Source organism: Blastomyces gilchristii (assembly GCF_000003855.2).
Source record: "Blastomyces gilchristii SLH14081 genomic scaffold supercont1.33, whole genome shotgun sequence".
Lineage (NCBI taxonomy): Eukaryota > Fungi > Ascomycota > Eurotiomycetes > Onygenales > Ajellomycetaceae > Blastomyces > Blastomyces gilchristii.
The window spans coordinates 427352-447178 of NW_003101650.1; the positions used below are offsets into that span (position 1 = coordinate 427352).

The window sequence follows — 19827 nt, forward strand, 5'->3', positions numbered from 1 at the left end:
CTACTATCTAATGTTAAAACTGTGTAATGAGATCAGTCGAATTGGTAATGAGACTATCAAAAAATCTGGTCCTGGTCCCAGACACGGTCACACGGTCAGTCTAGTCAGAAGACATCTAGATTTTTGAAATATTATTAAGAGAGTTTAATATGAGAATCTGTTATTATAGTATGAGATAACTTCTCTAGAGCTTTTTTAATATCAGTCAGACTGATGAAATAGATTGTAATATAATTCTACTATCAGTGATCTTTTCAGTGACTTCTTTTTCAGAGAATTTTATAGGTGTTGACAGAGATCTGTATCAGATTCATAGTCTTGTGAATGTCATCTTTATGAACTCTATTATTGTTAGAGAATATTAAGCTTCTGTTTTAAGTATTTAATAAGATGCCTTGTTCAGATAGTCAGACAAGTTCTAATATAAGATTATAATTAAGATTATCAACTTCATATATATAGTAATCTTTATGTTGATATTCTCTGACATCTATGTTTAGTTTTATCATGTAACAGATGCAAACATCTTTTAAATCATTAAATTCTGCAAGAAGTCAGAGTTTTGATAAGAAAATATACTGAAGATTATAATATCTTACAACTGAAGATTTAATCATTGCATAGTAACATAGACTGCTATCTATCATGATCTTTATATTATATGTATTATTCATTACAGCAGATACAAGAATTACATTTATTGTTATTTTTTCTTTAAATTATTATCATCTGATCTCTTCAAGCTTCTGTTTATAAATTTGAACAGAAGCTAATCTTTTCTCTGTTTCATCAGAGTGTTCTTATAGTTATCTTTCAAATCTTTTTTCAATGCAATGTGGTTGATGCAGACAGATACTGATTCATTCTTTGAGTGAGAAGACACTGATCTTTCTCACAAGTGAGAAAATATATAGATTGATTAGTAGTTAGAAGTGATATGTTCTAATCAGTTACAATTGATGTATATCTCTTATTAATGTTGATTAGTGACTTCTTCAGAAGTGATCTCAGAAACTCAGAAGTCTGTTCAGATGACAGAGACTCTTACTTATACATAGACATTCAAGTCTACTCAGTTCATGACATCTGCATCATTGTTGTTATTTCTCAGCATAAATGTATAAGTGACTGAGATGTAACATCTTCTATCACTGTTCTGTATACTCTTGAGCTTGATAAGATGATCATTCAATGTTCAGAGTTGTACACAGAAATCTTCATAAGTGTGATCTTTGTCTATGCTTATAAGAGTCTGTAAGAGTTTGAAAGTTAATGTCTTCTTAAGTATACTGATCTTCATTTGATTCTCTCAAGATTGATTATCTGCTTCTAGAATCTTGGTGTTGAAGTCAGAGATAAATATTATAAGAGAAGTATTTCTGTCAGACACTCTGTAATTAATCTAATACTTTCTGTTGCATGGCAGTATTCTAGAACAGGATATCAAGATATTTGATAATATTATCAGGTGTTCATAACACTGATTCACATGCTTTTATTTATGAATGAAACTTCTGTTTCATGTAATCTTTCAATCATTCATTGATATATCAATCTTGATTAATTAGTAAACTGATGACATCTTTATCTACACTTAGTTTCGCGAGCATTTCCAGCCTTTATGATGAGTAGAGAGTGAGATCAGAAGCATTGAAATATATAGAAGTATCTAAGTATTTTTTCAATACTTAGATTGTATTATTATTATTATTATTATTATTATTCTTCAATTATAGATGTATGCAGTCAGAGACTATGACATCTACCTGAGAACCTTTAGTTCTCAGGGTTTTTTCTATATCTATAGAGTCAACTATTATACATTTATCAATTTCAGATATGCAAAATCAGAAAATTTCAGCTCAGAATGCAAAAACTGTCTACAAATTACAGTATTTCAACACCTTCTGATACTTTGAAATCATTTGAAAATATCATGACAAAGAAAATAAGAACATAGTCTTAAAGATAGACATATTAAATAGATAGATAGAAAAGAACAGAAAGGAACAAGTACAGTAAAGAGAGACTATAACAAAATAAAATTATTAAAAGATAGTGAATAGCTGTTTTAACAGACTATATCTAATTAATTTCCACCTCTTCATATTCAGATACTTCTGAATTCAGTCATTTTCTTATAGCTGCTTGAGTTTCTGATAGAAAGTCTATTGAGTGTTTAATTCCTGTCTCAGTTGAGAATAAGTATCTTATATTTAATTGATTTAAATCATACTTCTTCTTCAATCTGGCTCTGAGACTATTGTATAATGCACAATGTATTACAATATGCTCAGAATTTTCATTTACATTGCAGAATGAGCACTCTGTTGAATCAAATCTATCATCAAATCTTTGTATGTAGGATTTGAAATGATCATGTCCTAGTTTCAGCTGAATTATAGATGAGAATATGTTCTTTTTACATTTAATTGAACAAGATTTTCACTTTGGTTTTGTCTAAATCTTGAATAATGTATGCTCTTCTTTTGTTTCTGTCAGCTTTCATTTCACTTGTTTAAATAAGATTGTTTTATCTTTCTCTTTATGAATGATCAGAATACTGTTTTTTGAATAGATCTGCTTAATTCTGAACTCTTTTTTACAGCTGAATCAGTCAATTCATTGCCATGAATATTCATATGAGCAGGAACTCAGTGCAGATGAATTATCAGTTTTGATGTTCTTCTCTTTTGAATTTTCAAAACAGAGTTTAAAATCAGTTCAAGATTCATTTGATCATTATGAATCTGACTATTTCTAAGTCTTTTTAAAGCAGCTTGACTATCAAAGAATATTCATGCCTCTTTCAAACTATTTTCTCTTTTATGAGATTTTATTTCAATGAGTTTGAAAGCTTTCACTATTATAAATAGTTCAGTATCAAAGACCTCAGATTCACAGCCTAAATTTCAGAAATCTGAGATAAAATTGATATTATCTTCAGTATAAGCAATGTCTATGCCTAATCTATTCAAATTCTCATTTTTTGAGCTATCTGAGTAAATCAGAATAGAGTTTTTTATATTAATTGTAGAGATCTTCTTCAAATGCTGTTCATATTCTCTCTTTTTAGATAGTTCACTTATTTGTAAGTCTATGAGAGATTTCAGCTTTTCTCTTCAGAGAGATATCTTCTCATGATCAATATTCTCAACATTTAATAAAGAAAATTGATTTTTAATAAGTGAACATAGTCTATACAGTTGAGAGGGCATTTTCTTTAAAGCATTATTCTCATTTCAATTAAGAAATCTATTTCAATCCAGTTCATTTCCTGAGTTAACTGATGGAAATGAAGAAGAGACTCTTTCTCTGATTATATCATTTGAGCTCATCTTCATGACTCTCAGAGCATAGTTCATACAGGCTTTTTCAAATCGCATAGCAGAAGGTGGAATTGAAGCTTCAATTTCCGTTGCTTTAATAGAAGATGATTTGAATGCTTTCTATACTTATATTGTGTTTGTATTCAATTCTGTTAATATTGGAATTGCAGGGGTTTCTTATTGAGTTAATTGTTGAATTTCCTCATATTGACGTTGTTGATTCATATGCATATCAGCTATTTATTATTGTTGTAATTTCAAAATTACTTAAAGCCACTGTGATATTGTATCTATGCTCATGTTCAAGAGTTCTCTCATGTTATCATTAGACATGATTATATCATTTATTAGATATGTAATATCTGTGAAATCTGAAGAAGTGTAATTATATGAATATCTCATATGTCTAGAGTGTCAGAACTCTCAGGTCTTTCACTAACATTCTCTTTGTAAGATCTTGTTACAGGGTCAGAGTGACTGATGAGCAAGCTTCTATCTAAGAACTTGATATTCACTTAACTGATTGATCATTTTTCTATTTCCTACATATTATTATGTGTTTAAATATCTTCTCAATGAGTAATCATTTCTAATAAGAAGATCATGAATGTTTTTCAAGTGTAAGAGACCTACACTGAATAGATTAGTATAATATGTATAGGTCTTATATAACAAAGTGAAAAATGTTAGAAAAGAAAAAGAAAGAGAAAGTATGAGAATTAGTAATTAAAATGAATATTTATACATGTACTCAGTGAAGCTTCGGGGTGGAAGAATAGAAATTCCATGGGTTTTCAGCTGAGAATTGATGACTGAGAATTGAAGCTTCAGCAGAGGATCGGCGACTGAGAATCGAGGCCTTGATAGAAATCTGTGAAGTGTAATGAAATAGTCTATATAATTGATCGGGCGCAGCCCGCCACAAATATACTCAGTATATTTAGAGACTATTTACAGCAGAAATCAATTCTGTATAAATAAAGAGTTAAAAAGACTTAAATAATTCATTATAAAGAGAGAGATGAATTTATATATCTATGAATAAGTTTCTATACATAGAACTTATTAAAAGATATCATAACTCTTCTCTAGCAGATCATTTTACAGATACTAGAACTCATAAGTTGCTTATAAGAAAATTCTTCTAGCTGAAGATATAAGAGTTTATAAAAAGATAGTGAATTCTTATACTATTTATCAGAGTTTATAAGTAGTATAGTTCAGATTATATGAAGAACTTACTTCTCTACTCATCTTATAGAAATCTTAAGAATAGCTAGAAATAAATACTCTTATAAGTCTCTCTGAAAGCAAGAATATATATAATACTTATTTTAACAGTGTGTTGATAATAATAGATTACTTCACTAAGATAACACACTTTATACTCACTTATAAGAACTTAAAGTTAAAGAATTTAACTTATATCTTTATCTGTAATATAATCTGATTGTATAAGTTATCTATAAATATTATCTTAGATAGAGAATTAATCTTTATAAGAAAGTTCTAATCTGATCTGATAACAATACTGAAGATCTTATAAGATATAAGTATAACTTTTCATTAATAGACAGATAATCAGATAGAATATCTGATAAGTATATTAAAACAGTATCTATAATACTTTGTTAATTATAATCAGAATGACTGAGTGCATTAATTATCACTTATAAAGTATATATATAATAACTTAAAGTATATCAGTATAGATAAACCTCTCTTTAAAATACTCACTGAGACTTATCTGTGAATAATCTTAATAAATCTATAAGAGTATACTATAGAGTATAATAACATCTGTGAACAGACTGAGAGAAGTCAGAATATTTAAGAGAAAGTCTATAAATTCTTAAAAAAGACTCAAGAGTATTAAAAGAGATACTATAACTCTAAGTATATTATAAAGAGTTTTAAGAAAGTGATAGAGTCTGACTGAGTCTGAAAAACATTATTATATAGAGATCTAGTAAGAAGCTAAATCTCTTATAAACAGAGACTTATAAAATTATAAAGAAAATTAACTTACAGTTTTATAGATTAAAACTACTATCTGAGTTATAGATATATAATCTTTTTCATATCTCTTTACTCTATAAATATAAGAAATTCTTAGAAGAGAACTCTATAATTTATCACTCTATTTATAAAGTACTAGAGAGTAAAAGAGAATATTTGATTAAAGAGATTATTAACTCAGAGAAGTGAGATTATAAGCTCTGATATAAAATTCAGTGATAAGAGTATTCTGATAAGATGAATAAGTTTACTTAAGAATTATTCAGACAAATAAGATATCTGTGAAAGCTGAGATATAAGTCTTATACTATAAATTCTAATAAGTCAGAATAATGCAGTCTTCACTAGAAATTTGATTATAATAAAGATATTAATACTGTTATTTATAAACTTTAGTTTATAAAGATGATAAGTTTCTACTGAGATTCACAGTCTGCAGTATATGTAAAGAAAAGAAGAAATCATATTATTATTAAAATTAAAAAATAAAGAAAAATAAAAATCAGACTGTGAATATAATTTAATAACTAATAAAGAAAAAACAAAGAAAATTGATATTTATATTCTTATTATTCATGACACTTAATCTCTCCGTAACTATTAATTTCTCTCTTTAAAAAAGCACAGAGTATCATACTTACAGTACAGACAATTATTATATTTGATATAAAGATTACTGAAAATACACAGACTTCAAGAAAGTCAGATATTAGAGTATATACAGTTATAGCAGAGTCTTGAAATCTAATTATCTGTATATATTATCAGATATCTTTTATAAAGCAGTGATTACTCTCTCAGTTGTACTGAAGTATTCAGTCTGAAAATTATTAAGATATGAAGAGAGAGCTCATCTACTCAGACTAACTTCTATTACAAATTTATAGCATTTATATTATGTTAATTACTCAGATTTTACAGATACTCGGAGATTTATCTTCTATTAATATCAGAATTGCAGAAATATACTACTGTATGAAAATTATTAGTGGAGAATATAGATATATTTGCATATATCTGATTGAAAATTGTGTAAATAGAGAAAGAGTGATTATAGATCTGCAGAGCTGCAGAGAGCACTGACAGCACTGAGAGCTTTACAGAAACTATTAACTAGAATCTGTAAGAAATTACTTACAGAGAGACTTACAGTAAAGAGTGAGACTGTACTACTAAGAGTCAGAGACTGATCTGAAAAGAATACAGAGTTAGTTACTAATCTGAAGATTGAGTACAGTGACAGAGCTGAGAGAGACAGAGATACTATCATAGATAATAATATCTCTACTTCATTAGTTAGTAAAAAGTAATCAGAGAAGTTGTAGAGATACTTATAAGAAGCTCAGCAGTAATCAGATATTATTCATAAAGATATTAAAATTGAAAATTTTTTTATTCTTGAGAAGTTCTTAAATTAATATATAAATATTGTTAGAAACACTCTCTCTCTATCATCTAAGTGAAAACACTTTACAAATGAATAAGAATACTCATAGTTTACAGAAATAAAAGCTGTTATAGAAAAAGAAAAAAGAAGATAAGATTTCACAGACAGATCTGAGATATTTATACTACTTTAGAGAGATTTATTTATACTATAAGTAATCTCACAGAATAGTCAGATTACTTTAATAAATAAAGAGTGATTGTAAATCACAGGACTGAATCTTTTTAATAATTATAAAGAGTAATTACAGACTATGAACATCTTGATTCTACAATTTTACAGAGTTAGTAAAAGAATGAGGAATTTCTTATAACTTTACAGTGTTAAAGAATGATAATTCATCAGAATGAGTAAAAGATTAACTTATAGAAACTTCTCTTTAATAAAGATAATCTTATAAAAAGTGATTCATCTATGAGATAAATCTGTGTAATAATTATATAAGAATCTCACAAAAATAATTAAGAGTTAACTGACACTCTTCTATATAAAAGATGTGAGATGAATTTGTATAATAGTCAGAGAAAAATCTGCAGGTTATAAAGAATCTCACAGAATAAGAAACTGAGTGACACACTCTTTTCTCTTTCTAATAATAACAGATTTTTTCTCACTGAGATTTTTTATAGATATGAAGACATTTTAGTGAGTATCACTACAGTGCTGAGTCTGATTCTATGAAATTACTTAGTGAAAGACTTTATGAACAAAGTTTTAGAGAGGAATGAGTGTATAAGAAATCTTACTTCTTACAGACTCTTTATCTCTATTTCTATCTCTTATATAATTAATAAAGTTAGCAGCTCTTAGCTACACATAACTATATAGACTGAAGTTCATAACTACTCTTCATAACTGAGCTTGAATACTATTATAGATTTAATCTCTACATTTATCTTTCCACTGTAAATGCTTCTAGTAGCTATCAGTAGACTGACTACTAAGATTATAAATTTCATATTTAATTTCATTTGATCTGATCTCATACATTTCTTGATATGAATTCTACTGAGACTAATTATCAAAAAAACATACAAAGTGACTATTTACCGGATCTCAAAATAAGACTATAACTTAGAAAAAGTAGGAAAGTGATCTTATTTAATCTCATTTAATCTCATTCTTAGTATAAAGTTACTATTTTTAAACATTTTGAGGTTTTTTTAGACTATTTTTAATTTTTTAAAGAGTAATGATTTTTGATAACACTCAAATGAGATTTAAAGTCATTTAAAGCAATAAAATGAATTTAATTGAGAAGTGAAAATCATAATCTTATTTGAAAAATACGATAAGAGTTAGACTGAATGTCAGAATCATAAATTTCATATTTAATCTCATTTAATCTGATCTTATACATTTCTTGATGTGAATTCTGCTAAGACTAGTCATTAAAAAAACATGCAAAGTAACTATATATCAGATCTCAAAATAAAACCATAACTGGAAAAAAATAAGAAAGTGATTTCATTTGATCTCATTTAGTTTCATTCTTGATATAAAGTTACTATTTTTAGACATTTTAAGGTTTTTTTAGACTATTTTTCATTTTTTAAAAAGTCACACTTTTTGATAATACTTAAATAAGATTTAAAGTCATTTAAAGTAATAAAAATAATTTAAATTGAGAAGTGAAAATCATGATCTCATTTGAAAAATGTAATAAGAGTAGATAGTAAGTCTCACTGAGACAGTATAAGACTACTATCTAATGTGAAAACTGTGTAATGAAATCAGTTGAATTGATAATGAAACTATCAAAAATTCTGATTCTGATCTCAGACATGATCACACAGTCAGTTTAATAAAAGTAGACAGTAAGTCTCACTGAGACAGTATGAGACTACTATCTAATCTTAAAACTGTGTAATGAAATTAATTAAATTGATAATAAGATTATTAAATATTCTGGTTCTGATTTCAGAGACGGTTACACAATTAGTCTAGCTATCAGTATATATTATATCAAGTTAGACTGACTGCTGAGATTATGAATTTCATATTTAATCTTATTTAATCCGATCTTATACATTTCTTAGTATAAGTCTCACTGAGACTAATCATTAAAAAATCATGCAAAGTGACTATTCATCAGATCTCAAAATGAAATCATGACTTAGAAAAAATAAGAAAGTGATTTCATTTAATTTCATTTAGTCTCATTCTTAGCATAAAGTTACTATTTTTAAACATTTTAAGGTTTTTTTTAGACTATTTTTAATTTTTTAAAAAGTAACACTTTTTGGTAATACTCAAATAAGATTTAAAGTCATTTAAAGCAATAAAAAGAATTTAAATTGAGAAGTGAAAATCATAGTCTTATTTGAAAAATGTGATAAGAGTAGACAGTAAGTCTCACTGAGATTAGACTAACTGTGTAATTATATCTGAGACTAGAATCAAAATATTTGATAGTCTTATTATTAATTTAACTGATCTCATTTAACAGTTTTAAGATTAGATAGTAGTCTTATACTGTTTCAGTGAGACTTACTATCTACTTTTATTACTTTTTCTAAATAAGATTATAATTTTCATCTCTTAATTTAAATTCTTTTTATTACTTTAAATAACTTTAAATCTTATTTAAGTATTATCAAAAGGTGTTACTTTTTAAAAAATTAAAAATAGTTTAAAAAAAACCTTAAAATGTCTAAAAATAGTAACTTTATGTCAAGAATGAGACTAAATAAGATTAAATAAAATTACTTTCTTATTTTTTCTAAGTTATAATCTCATTTTGAGATCTGATTAATAGTTACTTTGCATGTTTTTTTAATGACTAGTCTGAGTGAGATTCACATCAAGAAATGTATAAGATCAGATTAAATAACATTAAATATAAAATTTATAATTTCAGTGACTAGTCTAACTAAGATAGTATGAAATTACTATGTAATCTTAAAACTGTGTAATAGAATTAATGAAATTAATAATAACATTATGAAATATTCTGATTTTAATAAACTGGTCACTGAGACTATGAATTTCATATTTAATTTCATTTGATCTGATCTTATACATTTCTTAGCATAAATCTCACTAAGATTAATTATTAAAAAGGTATGCAAAGTAACTATTCATCAGATCTCAAATTAAGATTATAACTTAGAATAAATAAGAAAGTAATCTTATTTAATCTTATTTAATCTCTTATTCTTAACATAAAGTTACTATTTTTGAACATTTTAAGGTTTTTTTTAGACTATTTTTAATTTTTTAAAAAGTAACACTTTTTGATAACACTCAAATAAGATTTAGAGTTATTGAAAGCAATAAAAAGAATTTAAATTAAGAAGTGAAAATCATAATCTTATTTGAAAAATGTAATAAGAGTAGACAGTAAGTCTTACTGAAACAGTATAAGACTACTATCTAATTGTAAAATCATGTAATAAGATCAATTAAATTGATAATAAGATTATCAAATATTCTGATTCTGATCTCAGACATAGTTACATAGTCAGTCTATATTCAGCTACAAACACCTGAATAATCACCTGTGAGCACTTATTCTTACAGTCACTTTGTATGTTTTTTTAATAATTAGTCTCAGCAGAACTCACACTAAGAAATGTATGAAATCAGATTAAATTAAATCAAATGTGAAATTTATAATCTCACTAACTAGTCTAGTTACAAAGTCAGTCTAACTCAGATAATAAAATGAATAAAAATATACATTTATTTCTCTTAAATTTTTCATATATTATTGTAATCTTGCTTAATATCTGATTTTGAAAATATCTGAGAACTTGCTTCTCACTTAGTTTGAACTTATTCAAATTAAAATTAACTTCTTTAATTCTCTGTTCTTTTATAAATGAATAATTCTCTTTCTTATCATGTAAAAATTTGTGAGATAATAATAAATCATAATATAAATTTTATTCATTGATTACGTAGTCTTCACAATGAAAATAAAGATAATAAAGTGAGAGAAGAATATGAATATTGACAACAAAACAAAGTCAAATTCAGCTGAAAACATAAAAGAGAAATAGAGCCGGGAATATCAGATGTGAGAAACTACAGGTGACTGCATCTTCCACTTCTCAAATCAGCTGAAAAGAAATTGCTCCATCATATAAACCTATCAGAAATGAAGAGATATTTATCATGTTTCATCTTAGCAGGTGGCAGTGGGGAGAGGGCGAGGAAAGTGAGGCGGGCCGCGGGTGAGAGTGAGGAGGGTCAGGACAGGTGAGGAACGTGTGAGGCTAAATGGCAGCAAGACGCTCGCACGAACACGGAGGGGGAAAATCTACATCTTCCAAAAATTACCCAGGTAACCACTGTACTAGCATATATTGTTACAAAGTCCTATCAATTTCTGATGTTACAGAATAACTGCTAAACACAAGGTGGATGGCGGATGATGCAACAGGGTAGGGAATACCAAAATAGAGCGGCACAGCGCAAAGCGGATCACTCATACAATTTGAAGAAAACAGAGATGGGGCAGATAAAATGGGAATTATCAAAGGCAAGTTAGGAGTATGAAAGGATTAAAATTCTGTGAATTAGTGTAGTTATATATTATCACAGTTCGCTGTGGCCAGTTGGTTCTTCCTTTTCGAATTCATTCTTCTCTCCCTGCTCGAGTTCCTTCTCAGTTTCCTTCTCAGGCTGCTTGTCGGTTGCTTCCTTCCTGGGCTCCTTCTTCTCCTTCTGCTCCTCCTCGTCGGGTACGATACCCTCGGGTAGCTTAGTTTTGGCTCCTTCACCCATACGAATCGCATCAATCCATGCCTCGAGTTTAGTGACGCTCCAGTCACCATCAGCTCCAGCATCATAGTGTCGCCACCAACCTCGCTTTACATTCAACGCGATGATATCAATCGCGACATCATGCTTCAGCTCCAGCTTACTCCTTAAGAAGCCAACGTCTTTTACAGCGTCCGGCAAGGTATAGAAGGGGAACAGGTGTGATTTCCTCAACGAGTGTTTGTGGGCGATCTCAGCAAGGCTGTTGAGGGCCTGAACTGTTCCCGGTGCAGGCACGGTATCAGCGGATATCTTCTCTGGCATTGCCACGAGTGCGAGGACACAGGTTCCTGTTTTCGGAGCAAGACAAGCCTCTCTCAGTTTTGAGTCTGTGGATATAGTTGGTATGGGAGGGGTCTTGGGTTGCGTGGAAGCAGAATCTGTAGAACTAGGCTCGGAAGACTCGGTAGTTTTGGATGTAGTCGTGGCATCATCATCATCACCAGAGTCGGACTTCGACTTTTTGGATTTGGTCGGCGCGGGATCTGGATTAGGCTTCGCTACTCGGCTGAGGAACTCGGATATGGGTTGTTTTTTCATCTCTCCATCGTAGGTTATGGGTTCCTTAGTCCCACCAGGGAGAAGTACAAGCGTAGGGAATTTGTTGACACCGAACGTTTCCACCGCTGATGTCTCCTTGTTACGAATTTGGGCGATGCTGATTGATCCTAGATAATCTATTGCCAATGATCGGAGAAGGGCACTAGTGGAGCCTTTCTCCGTGAATAGGATAAGTTTTGCAGTGTCATTGGCTTCCTGAAGCCAACCGTCGATGTTTTCATCCTGAAGTCGTTTGATATGATTCGGTATCATCTCCACAACGTAGTCAACGATAGCCTTCGCTGTTCTGGGCCCCTGATAATCATCGACTCGCGGCTTTCCTGGATGCTTCGACGGCGTTATCACCTTAAGAGTAGGAAATCCTTTGACTCCCATCTGGCGACAGAACTGCTTGTTCGAATCGTCATCGCAATTAACAGCAGCAACTTTAACTAATCCTTCAAGACTTTTGGCTACTTTTTCGTATGCTGGCTTAAGGTTCTTGCAGTGCCCACACCATGGAGCATAGAATCTGGAATACGCACATGCAATAAGACACAAGCTCAGGTAACTCCAGGGAGGTGGAAAGCTTACTCTACAATCTTAAGAATTGGTCAATTCAATTGCACTTGATGCCAATGATATTGGATGACTTACAGAAGCATGGTTAGATTTAGCGATCAGGTTGTTATAGTTGATCTCATCAACCTGCAGAACCGGAGAGTTCCTGGTATAGAGGCCGTTAGCAATTAACGGCAGCGTCTCCAGAAATGCTGCAATTAGCAGGATGGCGGAGCTCTTTTTGAACATGGTGGAGCTCAATATCAGAAGCACACAGTAGTTAGGTCTAGCTTGAAGAGTGAGGTACTCATAAAGAACAATAATACAAAGTGCATTCCAATAAGGTTCACCAGAGACAGAGAGAGCTAGGAGTTAAAGGGATCTTTATAGCTGCACTCCGTCCTGACCACCTTGTCGTCCTGACCACCTTGTCGTTTTGCGCAATCTGTCCAGTTTGTTGTTTGGCGGCGGAAAGTTCTGCCGCTTATAGCCACGTGACATACCGCTGACCAATTGCTGACAAAACATCCACTCACCTCTAGCTCGCGAACTGTAGGATAGTTGAAGGTTGTATTGATAGATCTATCTACAAGGAACATAATATAGTGGTGGGTCACGTGATCTAGTGGGATCGCTAACCGCAACAGCTGTAAGGGCCAACACCCCCTCTCAAGATAACAAGAATCACATACAAAAACACCCAAATCATCAAGATAGTCTGTCAAAACCAAATACAAATGTAAAATTAAACATTCTCAACTTTTACACCTGTAAGACCTAGTAAAATCATGAATCATACAAATATCATAGTATCTAGAGATTTAGTGAGTTTATTCACTGTTATCTGAGTAATAAGAATGTATTCTAAATCAATAATTCTCTGATTCAACTGTTAATGTGAAAAATGAAAATGTATATCAATGTATTTACTTCAGACTGTAATGACTGTCATCTTTGTAAGATCTATAACACTCTTATTATCAGTGAGAATCTATATCAGAGATGTAGTGATGAAGTCAAGCTTAATTATAAGATTCTGAATTTATATTATCTTGCAGATTATCTCACTAAGAGTCATATATTCAGTCTCATTGAAACTTAGAGATACACAAGATTGCTTTGCTAAATATCATGAAATCAGATTATCTGTGAGCTTAAAAATGTAGCTGAATATTAATTTTCTATCATTATTCAAGAAACTAGCTCAATCAGAATCTGAGTAGCTGAAGAGTAGATAGAAATCATCAGAGAAATCAGAAGAAACAGAAAGATCAGTAGAAATAGATCTCTTATACAGATTATATCTGTAGAAAATACTCAGATTCATAATCTCTTTTAAATAATATATAACATATAATAGAGTTTTTCAATATTGAGATGTTAAATCAATATTCTGTTAAGTAAGTAGTAAGACAGTATGAGTGATATCAGAATGTGTTTTAACTATAAGATATTGTAAGTAACTTATATTATATTGATATCACTGAATTATGAAATCAGTCTCTTTCTCAAATATAGAGAAATTATTAATACAGAATTCATTCTTTATTGATATTCTGATAATAGCTGTATTATTAAGATAGAAATCTTTAATAAGATATTTAATATATTAATAATATATTAAATCAATTCTCTTATCTGAATAATTAATCTTCATACTTAAATACTTGATTGACTGATGTAGATTCTTGACTTTTAATTTCTCACTGAGTATACTTACTAGTCAATCAGCATTCTCAGAAGCTTCAGATATAATATTGAGATTGTCAATGTAGATTATTATATAGAGATAGCATCTGAATATATAATATCAGAGTACTGAATCATGAGCACTGACTGTAAATTCAAGATTACTCAACAGAGCTGTTAAGTAATTATATCAGATCTTCATCACAGAGTTCAGACTGTATAAACTACTCTCAACTGTGCAGACAAGTGTTTTCAGCAAATCTATCTTAAATCTGATAAGTTGTCTTATATAGATCTTCTTAGTGAGAGACTTATAAAGATATATTATTACTATATTCACTTGACAAAGTGTTCAACTGTATAGTACTGCTATTGTGAAAAGAATACAATTAACTGTATCAGTGATGACTGAAGTATAGATCTCTTCTCTAGAATTCTTCTTAAGTCAGTTATCATAAATCACTCAATATGATTTTCTAAGAATATTATCAGAATCAGCATTCAGGTTCACAGGCCTATCTTTCTCAAGAAATACTTAACAGCTTAAAGTAATCAGTTCATTTCTCAGAATATCAGATCTAGAGATTAAACTTCATATATTATATCTCTTCAGATCAGTAATCTTGTATTATATGAACTTCTTTTAATAATCTTCTATCTCTTCTGACTGTGATGTGATGTTCTTGTAGAACTTCAGAAGGTTACTTATAATAAGGCTCAGAGTATATATAGCCAGCGATTTCACAGGCTGTAATTATGTGAAATTCAGATCATTAATATCAGAAGTGTCTTCATTATCAATCAGATAAATATCAGGTTTCAGTTCATCAGCATTATTAGTGAATATCACAGATGTGATAACTGATTCAATAATATAATTAATGAGTTTCACAGATATAACAACTGGTTTTTCAGTGATTGAAAATCTCATATCACTACTGATAATAATCTTGTCAGATTCAGAATGCTATAGACAATATATCAATGTGTCACTGAATTCAATGATACAATAGAAATCAGTATATAAAGAAAGCTTATTCATAAGTCACTGAGATTTATATAAGTGAATAAAAATCTCTGCACTTAATCAGTGAAAATACCTCACATTCAGTGAGATATTTATAAGTGTATATTAAGAAATCTTATATAAACTTGGAATTACAGAAGTCTCTGCAGTAGAGAATTAAAATTTTAAGTTGTAAAGAACTATAGATATGAGAGTATTATTAATTATTATAATCACTGTCTCTAGAACATCTGCTCAGAACTTCTTAGAGAGATTATCTTTTAAAAGAGCAGCTCTAACTCATCTCATAATAGTGTAGATTTCACATTTGAAAACATCATTCTGATGTGATGAATGTGATGCTGTTGATTCTCATTTAATATTATATGAATTTATAACTGTGTATATACATGTGAATCAGAAAACATCATCAATATCAGTTCATAGAAAAGCAGAGACTGTATATCTGAGATTATTCATAAATCTGAGTTATAACTCAAAGTATTGAACAGCCTCATTCTTGAACTTTAAAAAATATATTCAATGATAGTGAGTCACATCACAGATAATAAGTATTCAGTATTTAATTTCCTGACAGAACTCTAAGAAGTGATTAGAGAGATCTTTCAATATATATCTATTATCTACAAGATTAATATGAATCTTCTCAATAAGTTAAATAGATCTAGACATCAGTGTTTTTAAATAATCTCATATTATATCTGTCTTAATACATTTCTTATAAAAGAACTTAGTCTTAGAACCTTTAATAGTGACTTCAGTATAAGAATTCTTGATCATAGTAATTATAGTATCAGTGTGAATGTGACTGAGATCACAGTGTCAGTTTAAAAGAGTCTTTGATATTCTTGTATTCTTGAGACCTGTATTCAGAACTGTAGAATCAATGTTATTAACAGTAGTAGTAGCAGTCACAGAAAGATCAACTTTTCAGTCAAAATTATACTTATGAGATATCATCACAATATACTTAACTGCCTTGTTTAAATGATTGAGATTCTCATTGAACTCTTATTTATTAATCTTATATATATTATTCTGAGCAGTTTAAACTGTATGAAAAATAATACTGTTCAGAACTCTGTAAATGAAAAATAAGAGAATAGTGAAAGACAATGTAAATCAGAATCTCTGATCTTCAAGCTTTATAAATGAGAGCAGATTAACTATAATATTAGAAATATAGTGAACATTCTGCAAGTTAATATTATCATTCTCAATCTTCAAAGTGACAGTCTTAATCTTCTTAATAAACTCAGTTCTCTCAGTTGTAGAATCAACAGAGATATTATCATTAAAAGATTTAATATTTGAAAAAGAATGAAGCTCATCTGTCATATTCAGACTTATATATATATTCAAATACTAAGATCTAGAGAATGAATTTTCAGTGACTGTGAAAGAGAAATAGAACTTAATCTTTGTAATTACTGTATTTACTACTGATTAAGAACTTATCAAGTCATTCTTCTTCTCTTTCTTCTTATCATTCTTCTTTTTCTTTTTATCAGAGTGTAAGATGAAATATCTGTCAACAGTATATCTATATCTTCTACAGTGAGTGTACTTTTATACAGATGTGCTTTTATTCTTATCTTTATTCTTATCTTTATTCTTATCTTTGTTCTTTTTCACAGTTACAGAATTGATCTGAGACTGCTTTTTTCACTCAGTTATAATCTTCTTAAATGTACAATTGATCAGTTACTTTATTAAATTATTAATATCAATGTTAATAATGAGTCTCTGACTGATGAAGAAAAACTTATTTAAATATATCTTGATAAATAATCTCTGATAATTCTGCAGATTATTGAGAAAAAGATTATAATATATATTCTCAGTACTCTGACAGAGCTTCTTATAATAAGTAATAAAATAGTAGAAATATCTCTGAAAAGTAAGATAATTATTCTTCTTAACTTATAATTTTATCAATTTCTTGAAGATATTAACTCATTCTTCTGTCAGTGATATTATATATTTAATATTAATCTTGTTTCACAGAGCTGCAGTATTATCAGCTTTCAAGATTTTAATAGTGATTTAAACATTTTTAACAAGACTTGATAGTATACATTTATATAGAGACTTGAAATGAATTCTTCACTTCTTGAAGTTAATATAATATATAAAAGAGAATTCTCATTGAGTTCTTAATAGAATATCAGTTTCATTAATAACTTCTGTATCAGTTAATATATTAATATATCAGGCTTTATAATTAGAGCTATTAAATGTGATCACTGATTTAATATCTAGTATATATTTAACTTTCTTCTGATATTTCTGTAACTTGTCTCTTATAGTATCTCTTTGTGCAGAAACAGATATAGTGAGATATTAAGTGATTTCAGTCACAGTTATCTGATTCTATAGTATTATCTGTATAAGATTTATAAGATTATCTGCAGTGTAATAGATAGATTGATTTAAATCATTATTAAAAGTCAGTATTTCAGAGATGAGAGATAATGAAGAATTTAATGAGTTAAAATAAACAGATTCTGTAGATAAATATTAACTCTGCTTTTCTTTATTCTGAAGTTTCTCTATTATCTCATTATCAAATTTCATACTCTGGTGAAAACTGATCTCAGTCTCATCTTGCAAGTCAGAAGCCTTCTCATAATAAGTGATTATTCTATTAATAAGTTATCTAGTGAAGTGTGTGATTCTGAGTCTTGAGCTGAACTCTGAAGTAACAGATGTATCACTTATATTAAGATAACTCTGCTTCTTCTAGATGTATAAAAAAAAGATGATATTCTTCACAATGAAGAATGTACTTTCTCAAAAAAAATATAAAGTATATGAATCTGCTAATCAGCAGATTCAGGAAAAATGAAATATCTCTAATAAAGAGTGAGAGTCTTTTCAAAAAAGGTGAACTATCTGTGTCAAAAAAAATGTTGGTTCAATGTTCTAAAAAGAAAAATGTGCCATCCAGGCTATAACCTGTAGAATAGTTGAAGGTTGTATTGATAGATCTATCTACAAGGAACATAATATAGTGGTGGGTCACATGATCTAGTGGGATCGCTAACCGCAACGGCCGTAAGGGCCAACACGAACAGCTCTATTGCCCCCAATGCGGCCTTTAGTTGAGACTAGTTAACGCACCCCCTCGAGCGTTTGACATGACCTTACTGAAGTCTGGCCTTAACTACGGAGTACATGCAGAATATTCACCTAAGTTCCAGGCTTCTACCTCGTGCCACTGTGGGAATTTCATAGCAGCCATTTAACATCAAAACCCGATCGAATTTTTGAGGACTGCTTTTTGGACTTACGACGATGGTCTAATTGTATTTTGTCTCGCGGGATGATATGTGCTTCCTGGTGCTGGACCTGGAAACAAGCAAGGTATTCACAGTACCCTTTGACATGGATAACAGGGTGATGCGAAAAATGCGCCTTCAGCATCGATTTCTTCTCATCGAATGGGCTGAGGCTGATGCATTCAACTGGTTGAATGCCTTGGATAGTGTCCATCACCATTTTGCTTCATCATTCGATATTACTGCTGTATCCCCAACTTGCGAGTGGGAGATTACTTTTCGTAACGAATAATAATGGAAGATCATGTTCCCTTGGGCACCCCTAAGCGATCGTGATAGGTTCTATTCCTCACATAATGGAACTCATTACGTTTTATATACTTGGCAACCCAATCGCAGTTTATACACTGCCGACGAGGATGCACCTATCGAATCTTTATTTGTATGGGACATGCCAGAACCGTCGGATTATCGGGCTTCAATAGACCCTTCAAGTCTTCATAAACCCAGCTCCTCAGGGCCCTTTGTAGTGGCGAAATTTAACTTACGAGACTTGGACTTTTACTCTGTTCGACAACGTGGAGCACCCAAAATGATTCGATTGGACATCGATAGCGAAACTAACGTACTGGACATCACGGAGAGTATAAATCCTGAATACCAGATCGAGCTTAGCAATATGCCCGATGTCCAAGTCACCAGTATCCCCTTCCTTAGCCACGGCCCAGTCTGGCGACGGCATCTCGAACTCCGCATTCCTCCATATCGTGGCAATACTAGCATGTATAACCGTTCTATCCGAGGTCCCTATTTCTAGTACATGAATATCCCTAAAGCCATTGATGAAGAGGCACAAGTTTCTTTTAATCTACAAACCTCCATCCCAAGCTACGAAGATTACAAAAGTGCCCCACGCATGGAGGTTACAATTCGAGCACCACACCTTGGTGACTAATTCTCCAGACTTGAATCACGTTTATTCCCTGAGGTTGCCTTCAAGGGCTTTATTCAGGGAGATGAGCGTTTTGTCATTGGGGAAAATGAGGCGTAGGAGCTTGTTGTCTTACGCTTCGATCGATAGAAAATATGCCCGACTTGCGCGAGAAGATTTTACACTTCCCTACAAGAAGCAATGTTTATCGCCAGACTTCTAAATCATAACCTGGT

The 19827-nt window shown here is 30.5% G+C and overlaps 3 protein-coding genes across 3 annotated transcripts; 2 read left to right on the plus strand and 1 right to left on the minus strand.

Moving 5' to 3' along the window:
* Positions 1–10668: 10668 nt before the first annotated feature.
* On the minus strand, positions 10669–13104 carry BDBG_09047 (protein disulfide-isomerase). The gene is made up of 3 exons (XM_002620590.2): positions 12760–13104; positions 12697–12704; positions 10669–12634 (listed from the first exon to the last, which is right to left on the minus strand). Exons 1-3 carry the CDS (start codon positions 12910–12912, stop codon positions 11338–11340), a joined length of 1458 nt encoding a protein of 485 aa, XP_002620636.1. The 5' UTR covers positions 12913–13104; the 3' UTR covers positions 10669–11337.
* Positions 13105–18766: 5662 nt separating this feature from the next.
* BDBG_17934 (uncharacterized protein) lies at positions 18767–18952 on the plus strand (the record flags this gene model as incomplete). The annotated part of the gene is made up of 1 exon (XM_031725549.1): positions 18767–18952. The coding sequence occupies one exon, from the start codon at positions 18767–18769 to the stop codon at positions 18950–18952; it is 186 nt and encodes a 61-aa protein (XP_031581185.1).
* A 12-nt stretch (positions 18953–18964) lies between these two features.
* Positions 18965–19477, plus strand: BDBG_09049 (F-box domain-containing protein; the record flags this gene model as incomplete). The annotated part of the gene is made up of 1 exon (XM_002620592.1): positions 18965–19477. The coding sequence occupies one exon, from the start codon at positions 18965–18967 to the stop codon at positions 19475–19477; it is 513 nt and encodes a 170-aa protein (XP_002620638.1).
* Between the last annotated feature and the right edge of the window lie 350 nt (positions 19478–19827).